Source organism: Trichechus manatus, unplaced genomic scaffold (genome assembly GCF_000243295.1).
Source record: "Trichechus manatus latirostris isolate Lorelei unplaced genomic scaffold, TriManLat1.0 scaffold00033, whole genome shotgun sequence".
Taxonomy (NCBI): domain Eukaryota; kingdom Metazoa; phylum Chordata; class Mammalia; order Sirenia; family Trichechidae; genus Trichechus; species Trichechus manatus.
The window spans coordinates 3670279-3686533 of record NW_004443969.1 but is presented as its reverse complement, the minus strand read 5'-3'; the positions used below and the strand labels follow the sequence as shown (position 1 = coordinate 3686533).

The following is a 16255-nucleotide window of genomic DNA, read 5'->3' as shown; positions in this document are numbered from 1 at the left end:
ATGAGGCACAGCAGTCCAGGGACAAGGACTAGAAGGCAGGAGGGGACAGGAAAGCTGGTGATAGGGAACCCAAGGTTGAGTAAGGACAGTGTTGATATGTAGTGGGGTTGTTAACCATTGTCATAGGGTAACATGTGTACTAACTGTTTAATGAGAAACTATTCTGTAAACCTTCATCTAAAGTGAGAATAGCAGCACATCTGGAAGAACGTAATCGACGTAACTGAATTGTACATATAGAAATTTTTGAGATGGTGTATCTTTGGCTATGTATATTTTCACCAAAAAAAAAAAAAAAAATGGTCTTCCAAGGCCAAGAACAGAGCTTGTTGACACGTCGTGGGGTTGTTAACCAGTGTCAGAAAACAATATGTGTACTGACTGTTTAATGAGAAAATATTTGTTCTGTAAACCTTCACCTAAAGTACAATAAACAAAAATTAAAAAAAAAAATGGTGCCGTAATACAAGAAAAAGACAGGAGTACCACTATCATCGTTACTTCTTTTTGAAGTTCAAGCTAATGAAATAATTCACCAAAATGAAATAATTTCTTTTACAAAAATGGTGCTGTAGCAGTTGGCATCCATAGGCAGTAAAAATTGAACTTTTTACTAAACCTCACAGAGTACACAAAAAAAAACTCAAAATAGATCACAGATTTAAGTGTAACATGTAAAACTATAACCTTTTAAGGAAAAATAAAAATGGAGAAAATTTCTGGGACCTAGGGCTAGGTGAAGCATCCTTAGACTTGAAAGAAAAAAAAAAAGCACAATTCATAAAAGGAAAAATTGACAAACTGGATCTCATCAACACCAAAGCTTTTGCTCTGCAAAAGACCCTGTTAAGAGGATAGAAAAAAATTGCAATTCATGTATCTGTCAAAGAACTTGTATCTAGACCATATAAAGAACTCTCAAAACTCATTAATAAAATCAATAAACAAAAATAAAAAACAGTCCAATTAGAAATAGACCAAAGATATAAACAGATATTTATCTGAAAAGGATATATAGATGCCAAATAAGCACATGAAAAGATGTTCACCATCATTAGCTATTAGAAAGACAGACAGACAGATAAATAGCAGTCATTGAGTCAACTCGGAGTCATGGTGACCTTATGTACAATAGAAACAAACATTGGCTGGTGTTGCACTATCCTCACAATCATTGGCATGTTCGAGTCCATCCTTGTGGCTACTGTGCCAATACATCTCTTCAAGGGTCTCCCTCACCCTCGCTGGCATCCCACTTCACCAAACATGATGTCTCGTGCAGCAGGTGATCCCATGTCCAAAGCAAGTGAGTCAGACATCATTTTGTTTTGAACCTTAAAGTTTTTGTTGGTTAATTTTCAGAGGTAGGTCACCAGGCCTTTCTTCTTAGTCTGTCTTAGTCTGAAAGCTCTGCTGAAACCTGTCCACCATGGGTGACCCTGCTGGTATTGGAAGTAGTGGTTGCATAGCTTCCAGCATCACAACAATACTCAAGCCACTACAGTGCAGCAACCTGACAGATGGTGGTGGCATTATCCATTAGGGAAATACAAATTAAAACCACATCAGATATCATTACCCACAGAACAGAATAGTTAAAGTGAAAAAATAATAATAACACCAAATGCTGTCAAGGATACAAATAAACTGAATCGCTTATCCATTGCTAGTTGGAATGGAATATTTAAAAAAATGGCATTTTTCTTACAAAATTAAACATGTACTTATTACCCTTAAAAAAAAAAAACCTGTTGCCATCGAGTCAATTCTGACTTATAGTGACCCTATAGGACAGAGTAGATCTACCCCCATAGATTTTCCAAGGAGTGGCTGGTGGATTTGAACTATCAACATTTTGGCCAGTAGCCGCCTCTTAACCACTGCGCCACCAGGGCACAGCCCAACAATTGCACTCTTGGATATCTATCCCAGATAAAAGAAAACTCACGTTCACCCAAAAAACTGTAAATAAATGTCCATAGCAGCATATTTGTGATAACCAAAAACTAAAAACATACCAGATATCCTTCAGTGGGTTAATGGTTAAACTGTAGTACGTTCGTACCTGGAATACTACTGAGCAATGAAAAGGAAGACTACTAATGCATGCAACAACTTGGATGGATCTCAAGGAAATTATCCTTAGTGGAAAAAGTTAATGATCCCACTTATATAGTATTTTTGAGAAGAGAAAATTATAGACGTGTAGAGCATGTTAATAGTTGCCAAGGGTTATGGAAGTAGGATAGGAGAGAGGAGGCTATGGCAATAAGAGGGTAGCATAAGGGATTCTTATAATGGAGCTACACAACTTGTAATGGAACTTCTGTATCTTCACTGTGGTAGTGGTCACATAGGATAAAATTGCATGGAACTAAATAGACACACATAAATAAGTACATGTAAGATTGGAAAAATCTGAATAATGTTGATGGTGTATAAACTTGCTGCCGTTGAGTCAGTTCTGACCCATAGGGTTTCCAAGAAGTGACTGCTGAATTCGATCTGCCGACATTTTGGTTAGCAGCCAAACTCTTAACCACTGTGCCACTAGGACTCCCAATGGAATATATCAATGTCAGTTTTGTGTTGTGATATTTTATTATAGTTATGCGAAATGTTACGTTGGGGGAAACTGGATGAAGGGTATATGGGGTTTCTCTATTATTTCTTACAACTGCATGTGAACTTACAGTTATCTCAAAAAATGTAGTATAATAAATTTCAAATTTGGGGGAAGAAAAAGTTTTTTTGGACATGATCTAATTGAATATATAGAAAAATAATAGACTCAATTTGAATAGGAATTTTTAAGAAAATTTGATATGGTGCATAATATAATCATTATTCTAATAGGTATAATAATCATTTAGAATACAATAGGAACTGTTCTGTTCACAGTAATAACAAATTGTAAGTAATTACAATCTATAGTACAGGTCCCTGGGTGGCACAAATAGTTAAATGTTCTACTGTTGGCCAGAGGGTTAGCAATTCAGACTCACTCAGAGGAGCCTGGGAAGACAGGCCTGATGATCTGCTTCTGAAAGGTCACAGCTTTGAAAACCCTTTGGAGCAGTTCTACTTTGCTCACATGTGGTTGCCATGTGTTGGAATAAACTTTACGGCAACTAACAACAGTAATCTATAGTATAATATAAAAATGATAAATACTTAAACTATTTTGAAAGTTATGGGCTCTGTATGATAAATAGGAGATGAAATATTATGTAGATAAAAGGTAAGTGGGATAAGTAACTCTGAATGGAAAGCCTTAATATTACAGAAAGTGTTTATTTTTCCAATTATTGTGTATATATAATGCTATTTTAGTAAGAATCCCAGTTTGATGAGTTGTAATATAATTTTAAAGCTCACATGAAAGAAGGTATGTTTGAGAAATACCAAAATATGATTTTAAAAACAGTTTGAAAATAAGATCAATTGATGTAGTGCACTTGCCTCACAAGGTAATTTTTGGATATTAACTTTCCAAAAAGCTACAGTAAAGAAAATATGTGTAATTCACCTTAGAACAGACAAAATATTTGCAGAAGAGAAACAGATACGTGTATATACGGGCCATCCATATATAATACAGGAGTCCCTGGGTGGCACAAATAGTTAAATGCTCCACTACTAACCGGAAGTTTGGCAGTTTGAAACCACCCTGAGGTGCCTTGGAAGGCCAGGTAATCTACTTCTGAAAGGTTACAGCCTTGAAAACCCTATGGGGCAGTTCTACTCTGAACATGTAGGGTCACCATGAGTTGGAATCAACTCAGTGGTAACTAACAACAACGTATATAATACAGTTAACTGTTTCAGTTCAGTAGTGCGGTGGATTAATTACTTTTGTGTGTGGCCTTTCTAGCCATGGTCTTGTAACTCCCACCCAGGTGACTGGGTGGTAGGGTAATTGTGGCCTACCAAGGCTTTGGTCAGTTTGCCTGAAAAGACAGCCAGTTCCAGAGCAGAGAGGAGGAGCCTACCACCACCAAGGAAGGAGAAACCAGCAGGAGAGACCCACCAGCAGAGACCTGGCAGCAGGGGATGGCGTGGTGGGCTTCCTGGCCGATGGAGGGAGAAAACTGAGAGCCTTTTGGCAGAGACTGAGGGCCTGGGAGAGGCATACCTGCGAGCATGGCTGGGGAGAGGCTGTCGTGATGGAAGAACTGTATCCTGAGTGTTCCTGAGCCTGAATTGTAACTGTTACTTCCCTAATAAACCCCATAATCGTGACTATGGTCTGTAAATTCTGTGTGGCTACTGCAATGAATTATCGAACCCAGTAGAGAATGCTGTGGGAGGGACGGTTGGTATCAGAATCAGTAAAGATGTCAGAGAGAGGAGGCATGTTTGACCCGTGCCTCATGGGAATCAGCCCTGGGCTGTTGATCTTGATTCTCCTTTCGCCTTGTGAAGTAAGAGGGGATCAGACACTGCCCCCAAGCTCTTTTTACAAGTATATAAGAATTATTTATTTAATAGATTATGTTAGCATAATATGCTTTCCCACTGAAAGTAAATAAAATTAGACCCCTATCTCCCACCGTTACCAATATAAATTTCCTTGGATCAAAGAAATAAATATATATCAAATATTATTGTTGTTAGTTGCCATCAAGTCTGCTTCAAGTCATGGCAACTCTGTGTACAACAGAACAAAACTTTGCTTCTGTGCCATCTCATCACAATATATGGTATGCTTGAGTCCATTGTTGTGGCCACTGTTTATTTTGACTGTCTTCCAACCTAGGGGTCTCATCTTCCAGCACTGTATTAGACAATGTTCTGTCGTGATCCATAGGGTTTTCATTGGCTAATGTTTGGAAGTAGATCTCCAGGACTTTCTTCCTAATCTGTTTTAGTCTGGGTGACCCTGCTGGTATTTGAAATACCAGTGGCATAACTTCTAGCATCATAGCAACATGCAGGCTGCGGCAGTGTAGCAAACTGGCAGACAGATGGTTAAATATAATCGAATAGAGATGATTAAATATAATTCTCTAGGAATTGAAGGGATTGGATTAGATGCAGTGATACAATCTCAGAAAATTTTAAATTTTGAAATTTTCATACCAAAATCTGCTCTTACTGAGATATTTCATGGGATAAATCAATTTCTGAAACCCTAGTAGTATTAGCTCATCTGATTAAACTCTCAAACTTTCTACGAAGGAAAATGAACTTGGGAGTCAGAGGAAAGGACTGTTTTATTTTGTCGAATAATGAGCACTCAACCTTACATCTAACACGCTGCCACTCGTCTTGTCTGTGTTGTTACCCTTTCTCTGCCTTTTGAAACCTTGAAACCTGTAAGGTCCTTGCCATTTTATTTTTAAGAGAAGCTTTCTCTGATTCTTTTCACAAGACATTTTCTCTCCTTTCTCTGAACCTGTATACACTGCATCCTTATTTTGACACCTATCATATTTTTTTTTTTGTATTAAAGTATAATCCCCTAGGGGGTAGAGATATGTCTCCTGTACCTTACAATACTGCGCTTAATACCTTGAAAATTGAGGGGCTCAGTATTGTTGAATGGATTAACTAAGTTCAAATTTTGGTGTGTCACACTGCGTTGTTGGTCAAATGATCAAATGTATATCACTGCCTAATTTAGCATTTTGTTTTTCAAATCTGTATATAATCACAGTGTCTTATGCTAAAACCAGGATCAAATCAGTCTCATGATTTTCACTAGTCATTTTTTTTTCAACTGTTTCTTAGCAGTTATTTTGAGGGTTAAATATCTGGTTGATTCATGTGAAATGGAATTGCATTTGAAGTTATATTGATTCTTTGCCCCTGCGTTTCAGCTGGAAAAAGTGGAAAAAGCAAAGCACTTGCCACAGTAAGTGCTGAAACTTTTAAAAACAAAATCTAATGAGGTTAGTATACATCCTTGACATTTTATTTTCAACAAAGTGAAGGTCACAACTGAAAGGCCACAAAGATGACTTTGCACAGCAAATAAACAATGCTATTACTTCACAAATAAGATGAAATATTACTGTCTGTAGCCTCTTATATTTAAAAGGGTGTTTGCTGTTATGCTTACTTTTGGTACTCAAATCATGCTGTCCTTCCATTTCTTAGATTTTGGAATCTAAAAAGGGGATTATACCTATGGTATACAGACAGGTTATCTGTTGCCAGGGACTAATATGAAACATGTGCTTTTCATTAATATTCTAGGATTTTATCATTTGAATTTTTTACATTTAACTCTTAAATCCACTTAGTATTTTTTAGGTGGTAATGGTTTGGTGAAATTTGGTATTTATTGTTTTCTTTATTTGGTAACTTCCTTCTGATTCCAGAAGTTTTGTTTATCATATACATTCAAGTTCCCCAACTCTCCCACATTTGGTTTTTAGAATTAAACTGCAAAGTTTCATTAAAGAAAAAAGTCAAAGTGATTTTGGAAAGAAGGGGCTGAGTTATGTTTAAGTAGTGACACATGTGCCCTGTTTGGTGTAGTGCACAAGAGGAATTCTTAACTGCTTTCACATTATATATCACTACAAAAACGGGATTAAACAACTAGATGATTCATGCTAGATCAAGACAATTTTAGTATTAAAATAATGGAGGTTACTGAAGAAGACCACAAAACAGGCAAACCTCAAATACCAAAAGCCATTTTAAAGTAGTCACTTCATGTTGTCATCTCGTTAATGTATTTCCTTAAAGAAAAATATTCCAAATTTTAATATTTACAATTCTATCTTAGTTATTTAGTGTTGCTATAACAGAAATACCACAAGTAGATGGCTTTAATGAACAGAAGTTTATTCTTTCACACTTTAGGAGGCTAGAAGTCCAAATTGAGGGCACCAACTCCAGGGGAAGGATTTCTGTTTTGGTTTCCTGGTTCTAGGAGGTTCTCAGCACAGAGACCCTGGGTCCAAAGGATGAGCTCTGCTCCTGTGTCTTCTTTCTTGGAGGTAGTGGGGTCCCTTCTCTCCGCTCACTTCTCTCCCCTTTTACCTCTTGTAAGATAAAAGGTGATACAGGCCACACCCCAGGAAAACTCCCCTTATGTTGGATCAGGGCTATGATCTGAGTAAGGTTGTTGCATTCCACCCTAATCCTATTTAACATAACCTTATCTTACCTCATTAACCACAGGCAGAGATTAGGATTTACAACACATAGGACAGTTACATCAGATCACGAAATAGAGGACAACCATACAATACTGGGAATCATGGCCTAGCCAAGTTGACATATACTTTGGGGAGACAAAATTTGATCCATGACATTCCATCCTTTGGTCCATGAAAATTCATGTCCTTGCCACATGTAAAACACTTTCACTCCATCATATTATCCCAAATCTCTTAATCAACTCCAAGTCCAAATTTCACCCTAGGGCAAAATTCTTCATCTGTTTAACCTAGGGATTTTCTTTTTTTTTTTTAATTGTAGATGAACTCACAAATTCATCCGAAACTAGACTGTCTTTAGAAGATCTCTTCAGGAAAGACTTTGTGCTTCATGATCCAGAAGCTCGGTGGATCAATGGTATGTGCATGACTTTTTAATATATTATATTTATTTTGGGATCTGTGTAATTCAAATAAAAATAAATAATGGTGTTTGTGGTTAATATTTTAATGGGGGTTGTGCTTCAAAGATAACATATATTATTTAATCATAAATACCATGGTTCATCTGAGAGAAAACCAGTTCCTAAGATAGTTTATCAATAATATTTATCCAGCAAACATTAGACTAACTTCTCTCTATGTGCTGTTTCCTCATGATCATTAGTTATGTGACGTTAAGGATGTGTTAAATCTCTAGCATTTCCCTGAAAATTTGTAAGTAGTATATGTATTTTAGAAATCTGTCTATCTATCTGTTTGTCAGTATGTAAATGCTTCAAGTTTGGCAGTCTGCTTAGCTTTCTTTTCTTGTTTGTGGCTTTCCTTTTTCAGCTTAAGTTCCACAAACTAGAGAGACTTTGCAAAGTTAAAATGACATGGAAATATATTGCATATAGTCTTTTCCTGGCCTCGCAAAGAAACACCTCAGAAATTCCCTTAAGTCAATTTCTGATTTTATTTCCAAAAAGTTTAAGAAGGTATTTATATTAGAATGGGAAACAAACAAACAAATCACTGAGTGACTCCACGGACTTTGGTTTGCCTTTATGGAAGGTAGTTGGGGGAGTTATTGGATGATGTAGTCATAAGGAATGTGCTGGTAAGAAAGGAAGTCAGCTTTTCATTCCTTAAACATTCCAATTTGCCTGACCATGCTAATCATCATGTTTGGGCAGTTGTTAATCTTTGCCATTCACTTTATTTTGATTTAGTATTTTTGCTTATTTTTAAAGGATAGAGTAGATTATTTCTGTGATAGGTAAAAGGAGCTTTGCCTTTTTAGCTAATAAAGATCATCTCATGTACAGTCCATTCTTCTCTAATATTTTAATTAAGTGTGCTTATGCCTGCAAATTGAACTTAATTTATGGAAGGCATAAAAAGAATAATTTAAGTAATTTAACTCATGAGGGCAGGGGCCAAATCACTCTTCTTTACCTAGCAGTGATACAGTTGTCTCAGCAGGCACACAAGACATAATTTTTGAATAAACAAATGGATGTGTTTAATTGAAACCCAATGTCACTATTTCATAAACTCTAGTTCTACTTGAAATTGGTCAGAAGATGAGTGCCTATCCTAGTGATAGTGTTATTAAATGAGCTTTATGGTTATGAAAGCCTAGTAAAAGAGGCATATCTTTACAAATATAATCCTATACGCAGTTCTCTCACAAATCAATTTTCTAATGTGCTATAGTAATTTTATAACTCATGTTATTACTTAAAAAAAAAAATCCATTGCTGTCAAGTTGATCCTGACTCATAGGGACCCTATAGGGTAGTGTAGAACTGCCTCATAGGGTTTCCAAGGAGAAGCTGGTGGATTCAAACTGACGATCTTTTGGTTAGCAGCCAAACGCTTAACCACTGTGCCACCAGGGCCCCATGTTATTACTTAGTAGCAAGTATTTTCTATAGAGGGAGATTACAAAAATGGGAAGTTATCAGGATTTTGTCTTAATTGGTAGTGTTGTGAGTCAGTAGATTTGAAATGTTAAATTATCTTCTGATTTATTTACCATGAATTTGGCTAGGTTATAGAAATTTGTATAGTCTTTGACTTTGAAAAGCAAGAAAAAGTCATGACCCATATCTCCTATCTCAGGTTAGCTTGGACTATTTAAAGAGCCATGTACTCTCATGTATTACCAACCCTTTGATATTGAGGTTCCAAAGGACTGGACTGATATTTCAGTAGTGAACTACAGGCTAAATTAAGCCACATTTCAAATCTAGGACACGATTCTACTTTTACACTTCACAGGATACCAAATGATATATTTGGAGTCAATCAGTTCAATCATTTTCTTAAACAATTTCTTTACCAATCACTGGTAAAATTGATCTTGAGACTACATACTGGAACTGCAAAGTTAATATTATATCCTAAGTAATATCTAACAGATATCAAACAGAACAAAGGGATACTGCATGGTTTAAAGTCAGGAAAGATATGCGTTAGGGTTGTATCCTTTCACCATACTTATTCAGTCTGTTTGCTGAGCAAATAATTGGAGAAGCAGGACTGTATGAAGAAGAATGGGGCATCAGGATTGGAGAAAGACTCATTAACATAACCTGCTTTATGCAGGTGAAATAACCTTTCTTGCTGAAAGTGAAGAGGACTTGAAGCACATACTGATGAAGATCAAAGACTACAGCCTTCAGTATGGATTACACCTCAACATAAAGAAAACAAAGATCCTCACAACTGGACCAATAAGCAACATCATGATAAATGGAGAAAAGATTGAAGTTGTCAAGGATTTCATTTTACTTGGATCCACAGTCAACACCCATGGAAGCAGCAGTCAAGAAATCAAAAGAGACATTGTATTGGGCAAATCTACTGCAAAAGACCTCTTTAAAGTGTTGAAAAGCAAAGGACTAAGGACTATTCTAAGGACTAAGGTGTGCCTGACCCAAGCCTTGGTATTTTCAATCGCCTCATGTGCGTGCAAAAGCTGGACAATGAATAAGGAAGATTGAAGAAGAATTGACGCCTTTGAATTATGGTGTTGGCAAAAAATACTGAATATACCGTTGATTGCCAAAATAATGAACAAATCTGTCTTGGAAGAAGTATAGTCAGAATGCTCCTTAGAAGCGAGGATGGTGAAACCTTGTCTCAAACACTTTGGACGTGTTATCGGGAGGCATCAGTCCCAGAAGAAAGACATGCTTGGTAAAGTAGAGGGTCAGCGAAAAAGAGGAAGCCCCTCAATGAGATGGATTGACACAGTGGCTGCAACAATGGGCTGAAGCATAGCAATGATTGTAAGGATGGTGCAGTACTGGGCAGGGTTTCGTTCTGTTGTACACAGTGTTGCTCTGAGTCAGAACCGACTTGATGGCTCATAACAACAACAACAACAAACTAATATCTAAGATGTATAATATTTATATATAATATTTATAAAAACAAACTTTTAAACAAGAAAAGACAGAATCTGAACTCTCAGAAGCATGCAGTCCTATATAAATACCACTGAAGATAAAGGCTCCAGTGTCAGTGTGCTGAGTACATTGGGTTGCTTTTCAAGTAGAGGAATGAGTTTCTGTTCATTCTTTCCTCTCATCGAGCCCAGATCTCCTTTCTGACAATTGCTATTTGTCCTATTTGCATATTCTTCAGATAGCCAGGAAATACAGTGGAAACTATATGAATAGAATATGTAAACTTGGCCTCATTATTACAAATCACATCTAAATGTAAAATGTGAGCTTTTTCTTTATTCTCAAGAGATGTCTCACCTGGTTTTCTTAGTAACTTAGTGACTTGACGAAGTCTAAACTAAGCTCATTTAGAAGTTTCATTTAATCCTCGAAGGTCACCAGGGAAACACTTCCTGCCTTGTTGGTTAAGGGAAAGGACAGCGTCTAGACAGTTCAGACTTGTGCAAGTTGCCAGTGAAGTAATGCTATTTATTATGCTGGTTCTCAGACAATGTATCTGAGAATGTCATTGCAGCATTGGATGGGTGCCCATGATCATGGTTAGCTTAACAAGGACTTTACCACAAATCTGCTCTTATCCTTGAAATCTCCACTTTTATGTCACCTTGACACCTGGAAGTCCATTTTCTTTACAATTATTCATTTCCCCACGTACATTGGATGATAAGTTGATTATCAAAGCAAGAGCTAACATTAATTGAGTGCTTTCTACATTGAACTCTATGCTAGATGCTTTATATACGTATTTCATAGGATAGCATATAGTAGCATATACCTGTTGCCGTCAAGTAGATTCTGACTCATAGTGACCATATAGGACAGAGTAGAACTGCCCCAGAGGGTTTCCAGGTTGCAGCTGGTGGATTCCAACTGCCATCCTTTTGGTTAGCAGCTGTAGCTCTTAACCACTGCACTACCGGGGCCCTGTACATAGTAGCATATGAAGTTAAAATCATTAAACCCAGAAAAAACTGAGCCTTACCAAGAAACATACTCAAATACACAACTGATAAGAGACGGAATCTGTTTTAATCATGTTGTTAAATATAAAGCTTACCCTCTCCCTCTTTCATTGTTTCTCTCTGACATGCCATTCTCAACATCTAGTACATGTATCAGCCACCTGTTTGACAATCTCATTGCTACTAATTCCATTGTCTTGAATATTACAATCATGTTTTTATCTCACCAGATATATCCATATAACTATGATATATGCAGTTACAGAAAGATGTGTGTGAATATTTATCGGCATGCTTATGATATAATAAGTGAAGCAAAGATGGCTTCACAACAGTGTTTATAGTGCATGATATCACATTGCCTATATCGTGTAAGAGAAAGTTTTTCCAAATGGCTGGATCTTAACCTGCTTCTTTTTTCTTTTTACCTATTTCTTTTCTTCTAAAATTTCTTCAATAGCTGTATATGCTTATGTGATTTTTATATGTAATAAGGAAGAAAATTGTTCTTGCTTCTTTGGTCTCATTGGTCTAACAAATCCTCCAGCTGTCTCCTGTCAAGTAAAGCATTCTCAAGCCTGGCTAAAAACTGCTAATATGACCCTCAACAACCATCAGAGACACCCTTTTGCCAATGTAGTCAACTCCAGACTCCTCCTTTGTATTCCATGCCTCTCATAAGCTAGCCTCAGCCCTCTTCCCTATGTATGTTTCAGACAAATGGAACTACTTGATATTCCTCACAAATCTCAAAGCTTTCTGTTTCGGTTCCTTTGCCTACACAATTTTCTCTACCTAGAGTCTCTTCCCCAATCTGGAAGTCCAGAATCTATTCCTCTTTGCTGCCCGGTGCAAGGCGAATAACCTTTTTTCTGCCAGTTGCAAGTAACTCCTGGAGTCTCTTTTTTATTGTCTAATATACAAATTTCGACCTTGTCTATGACTATAAAATGCCCAATCTCCTTTATGACAGTGCTTCTTAAACTATTGTCAAAGGTCACTGTTTTAAAGATTAAATTCATTTGTTTTTATTTTCAATTTGGCATGAACCAATACTTTTATAAAATACAGTATAATAATTTGATAGAAAAATAGAATGATAGAGATTCTCAATTATTTTCTTATTATATTTAGCAGACCTAAAATTACAGGAATTTCAAAAGTTACTTTGATTGAAAGTGTAATGTATAGGCAATTAATAGAGAGAAATTGCTATTACACTCATAGATTTTCGTCTTCGCAAAATCAGATTAAAAAAAAAGTTGAGTGGAATGGTGAATATCCACATTAAATGCCTATTCTTGTACCTCAAACAGAAACTGACATTATCAGTGTTTAAAGTTTTTAGTATATTCCTTTTTGTTAACTTCTGTAGTTTGAATCGATGGCAGTACTACTCACAGGACATAATGTATATCAACACTGTTCCTATTTTTTGTTTTAGTCATACTCATAGAAGAGAAGAAATAAGTCTCCAAGGTCAGGATGATGGCAATGAAAGAAGAGATTTTAAAGCAGTTTTAGCAATCTCAGGATATTCATTTTAAGCTTTTATAAAAAATGAATCAAGTGATGCTGTGTTTTTGAAATTTCTCTTCAACTCTTTATCAGTAGCTAGTTCCAGAATTTATCCTGCTGAGTATAGATAAATTATCTTTTGATCAGAAAATAGATTTTTGGATTTTACACACTTCTAAGTTGCAGTTGACAGACTGACCTTAAATTATCACATCTTGTAATGAGATTCTACTTTGTATGGTTAGTTTGTGGTTTGCACACCCCAGGAGTTTGGCAACACTTATGCAGTGAGATTAATCCACTCAGATGCGATCCCATGTGTGTCAGAGTAGAATTGTGCTTTATATAGAGTTTTCAATAACTGATTTTTCAGAAGTAGATTGCCACGTCTGTCTTCTGAGGCCCTTTCAGTGGACTGGAACTGCCAACATTTTGGTTAACAGCTAAGAACTTAACAGTTTATGCCACTCAGGGACTAGTGCTCAGTACATTGTATAATGTAATAAACTATTGTATTTTCCTTGATATATAAAAGTGGGCCCACTTGATCCACAATCAGTAGAGGGCTTAATTTCAGTTCTTTTTCTCGTAGGAGACATAGATATTTTTCTTTGATCCACTCAGACCTGTCCCTTCAAATACCAGCGTGTGAAAATTGCAAAATAGCTGGCAGGGATGAAGATACTGGGTGAGGCTCTGGGTTTTATCTTGATTTTATTAGACTTGAGTTACAGCCAGTTGAGCTCATATTCTAACACAAATATTAAATACTTTAAATGACGTGTGACAGTATGATATATTGAAATAAGAAAGTCATTTAAACTAGACAAGCCAGGTCCTTTCAGCAGGTTAGATAAACCTTCTGAGTCTTGGTTTCTAAACTTGGGATCGTGAAAAATAAATGAGCTAAGATATATAAAAACCAAAGAGTTTGAAGCCTTGCCTGTTTTCAAATGACAAAGATTCTTTTTTATTTTTTTAATTTTTTCCCATACAAAAATTTATACATACATTGTCATGTGATTCCAATTATTGTCCACATTCTGAGACAGCACACTCTTCCCCGCCACCCCTGATTCCTCATGTCCATTCAAACAGCTCCTAACCCTCTCTGCCTTCCATCCTATCTCCAGACAGAAGCTGCCCATCTAAACTCCTGTATTTACTGGAGCCAAGAGGCACACTCCTCACGAGTACCACTCCATGTCCCACAGTCCAGTCCAATCCCTATCTGAAGAGTTGGCCTTGGAAATTGTTTTAGTTCTGGGCTGATAGAGAATCCCGGGGCCATGCTTTCCGGGGTTCCTACAGTCTCAGTCAGACCATTAAGTCTGGTCTTCTTACTAGAATTTGAGTTCTGCACCCCATCTTTCTCGTGCTCCATCCGGGACTCTGTCTCTTGGGGTAATGCTTTCCTTGTGTCTTTGGTGTTCTTCATTCTCCTTTACTCCAGGTAATTGGGATCAATTGATGCATCTTAGATGGCCGCTTGCAAGCTTTTAAGACCCCAGATTCCACTCACCATAGTAGGATGCAGAACATTTTCTTAATGAGCTTCGTTATGCCAATTGACCCCTACCCTTGCTACTCTGTCCCTCAAAGTGTTCGACTGTATTCAGGAAACTTCTTAGCTTTGGTTTAGTCCAGTTGTGCTGACTTCCCCTGTAGTGTGTGCTGTCCTTCCCTTCACCTAACATAATTCTTTTCTACTATCTAGTTAGTAAATAGCCCTCACCCTCCCTCACCATCCTCATAACCATCAAAGAATGTTTTTGTCTGTGTTTAAGCCTTTTCTTGAGTTCTTATAATAGTGGTCGTATACAATATTTGTCCTTCTGTGACTGACTAAATTCACTCAGCATAATGACCTCCAGCTTCTTCTATGTTATAAGATGTTTCACATCTTCATCGTTGTTTTTTATCGTTGAGTGGTATCCCATTGTGTGGATATACCATAATTTGTTTATCCATTTGTCCGTTGATGGGCAACTATATTGTTTCCATCTTTTTGCTATTGTGAACAGTGCTGCAGTGAACATTGGTGTGCGTATGTCTATTTGTGTGACGGCTCTTATTTCTCTAGGATATATTACAAGGAGCGGGATAGCTGGATTGTACGGTACTTCTATTTCTATCTTTTTAAGGAAATGCCAAATTGATTTCCTAAGTGGTTGTACCATTTTACATTGCCACCAACAGTGTATAAGTATTCCAGTCTCTCCACAACCTCTCCAGCATTTATTATTTTGTGTTTTTTGGCTTAATGCTAGCCTAGTTTGGGTGAGATGGTATCTCATTGTAGTTTTCATCTGCATTTCTCTAATGGCTAATGATCATGAGCATTTCTTCATGTGTCTGTTAGCTGCCGGAATAACTTCTTTGGTGAAGTCCCTATTCATATCCTTTGCCCATTTTTTAACTGGGTTATTTGTCTTTCTGTTGTTGCAATTTTTCAGTATCTTGTAGATTTTAGAGATTAGACGCTGATCAGATTTGTCGTAGCCAAAAATTATTTCCCGGCCTGTAGGTTGTCTTTTTACTCTTTTGGTGAAGTCTTTTGATGAGTGTTTGATTTTTAGGAGCTCTCAGTTATCTAGTCTGTCTTCTGGTGCTTATGCATTGTTACTTATGGTTCATATTGTGTTTATGCCATGTATTAGGGCTCCCAGCATCGTCCCTATTTTTTATTCCATTGTCTTTATCGTTTTCGATTTTATATTTAAGTCTTTGATCCATTTTGAGTTAGTTTCTGTACATGGTGTGAAGTATGAGTCTTGTTTCAGTTTTTTGCAGATGGGTATCCAGTTATGCCAGCATCATTTATTACAGAGACTGTCTTCTCCCCAGTTTCAATGGACTTTGGGGCTTTGTCAAATATCAGCTGCTCATAGGTAGATGAATTTATGTCTGGATTCTCAATTCTGTTCCATTGGTCGATGTGTCTGTTGTTGTACCAGCACGAGGGTGTTTTGACTACTGTGGTGGTATAATAGGTTCTAAAATCATGTAGTGTGAAGCTTTCCCCTTGTTCTTCTTCTTGAGTAATGCTTTACTTATTCGGGGCCTCTTCCCTTTCCATATGAAGTTGGTGATTTGTTTTTCCATCTCATTAAAAAATGCTGGTGGAATTTGGATCAGGAATGCATTGTATCTGTAGATCACTTTGGGTAGAATTGACATTTTCACAATGTTGAGTCTA

At 36.9% G+C, this 16255-nt stretch overlaps 1 protein-coding gene across 8 annotated transcripts in view; it reads left to right on the top strand.

Annotated features, from left to right (window-relative positions):
* Window positions 1-16255, top strand: part of DPP10 (dipeptidyl peptidase like 10) — a 1865365-nt gene that overhangs the window by 1137438 nt on the left and 711672 nt on the right. For 7 of the 8 annotated variants that reach the window (XM_004375073.2, XM_023730177.1, XM_023730175.1 and 4 more), the window contains one exon: window positions 7438-7533. The exons of the other annotated variant lie outside the window; for it this stretch is intronic. In XM_004375073.2, the coding sequence (XP_004375130.1) occupies window positions 7438-7533 (96 nt within the window). The remainder of the gene's footprint in view (window positions 1-7437; window positions 7534-16255) is intronic. 8 annotated transcript variants of the gene reach the window in all.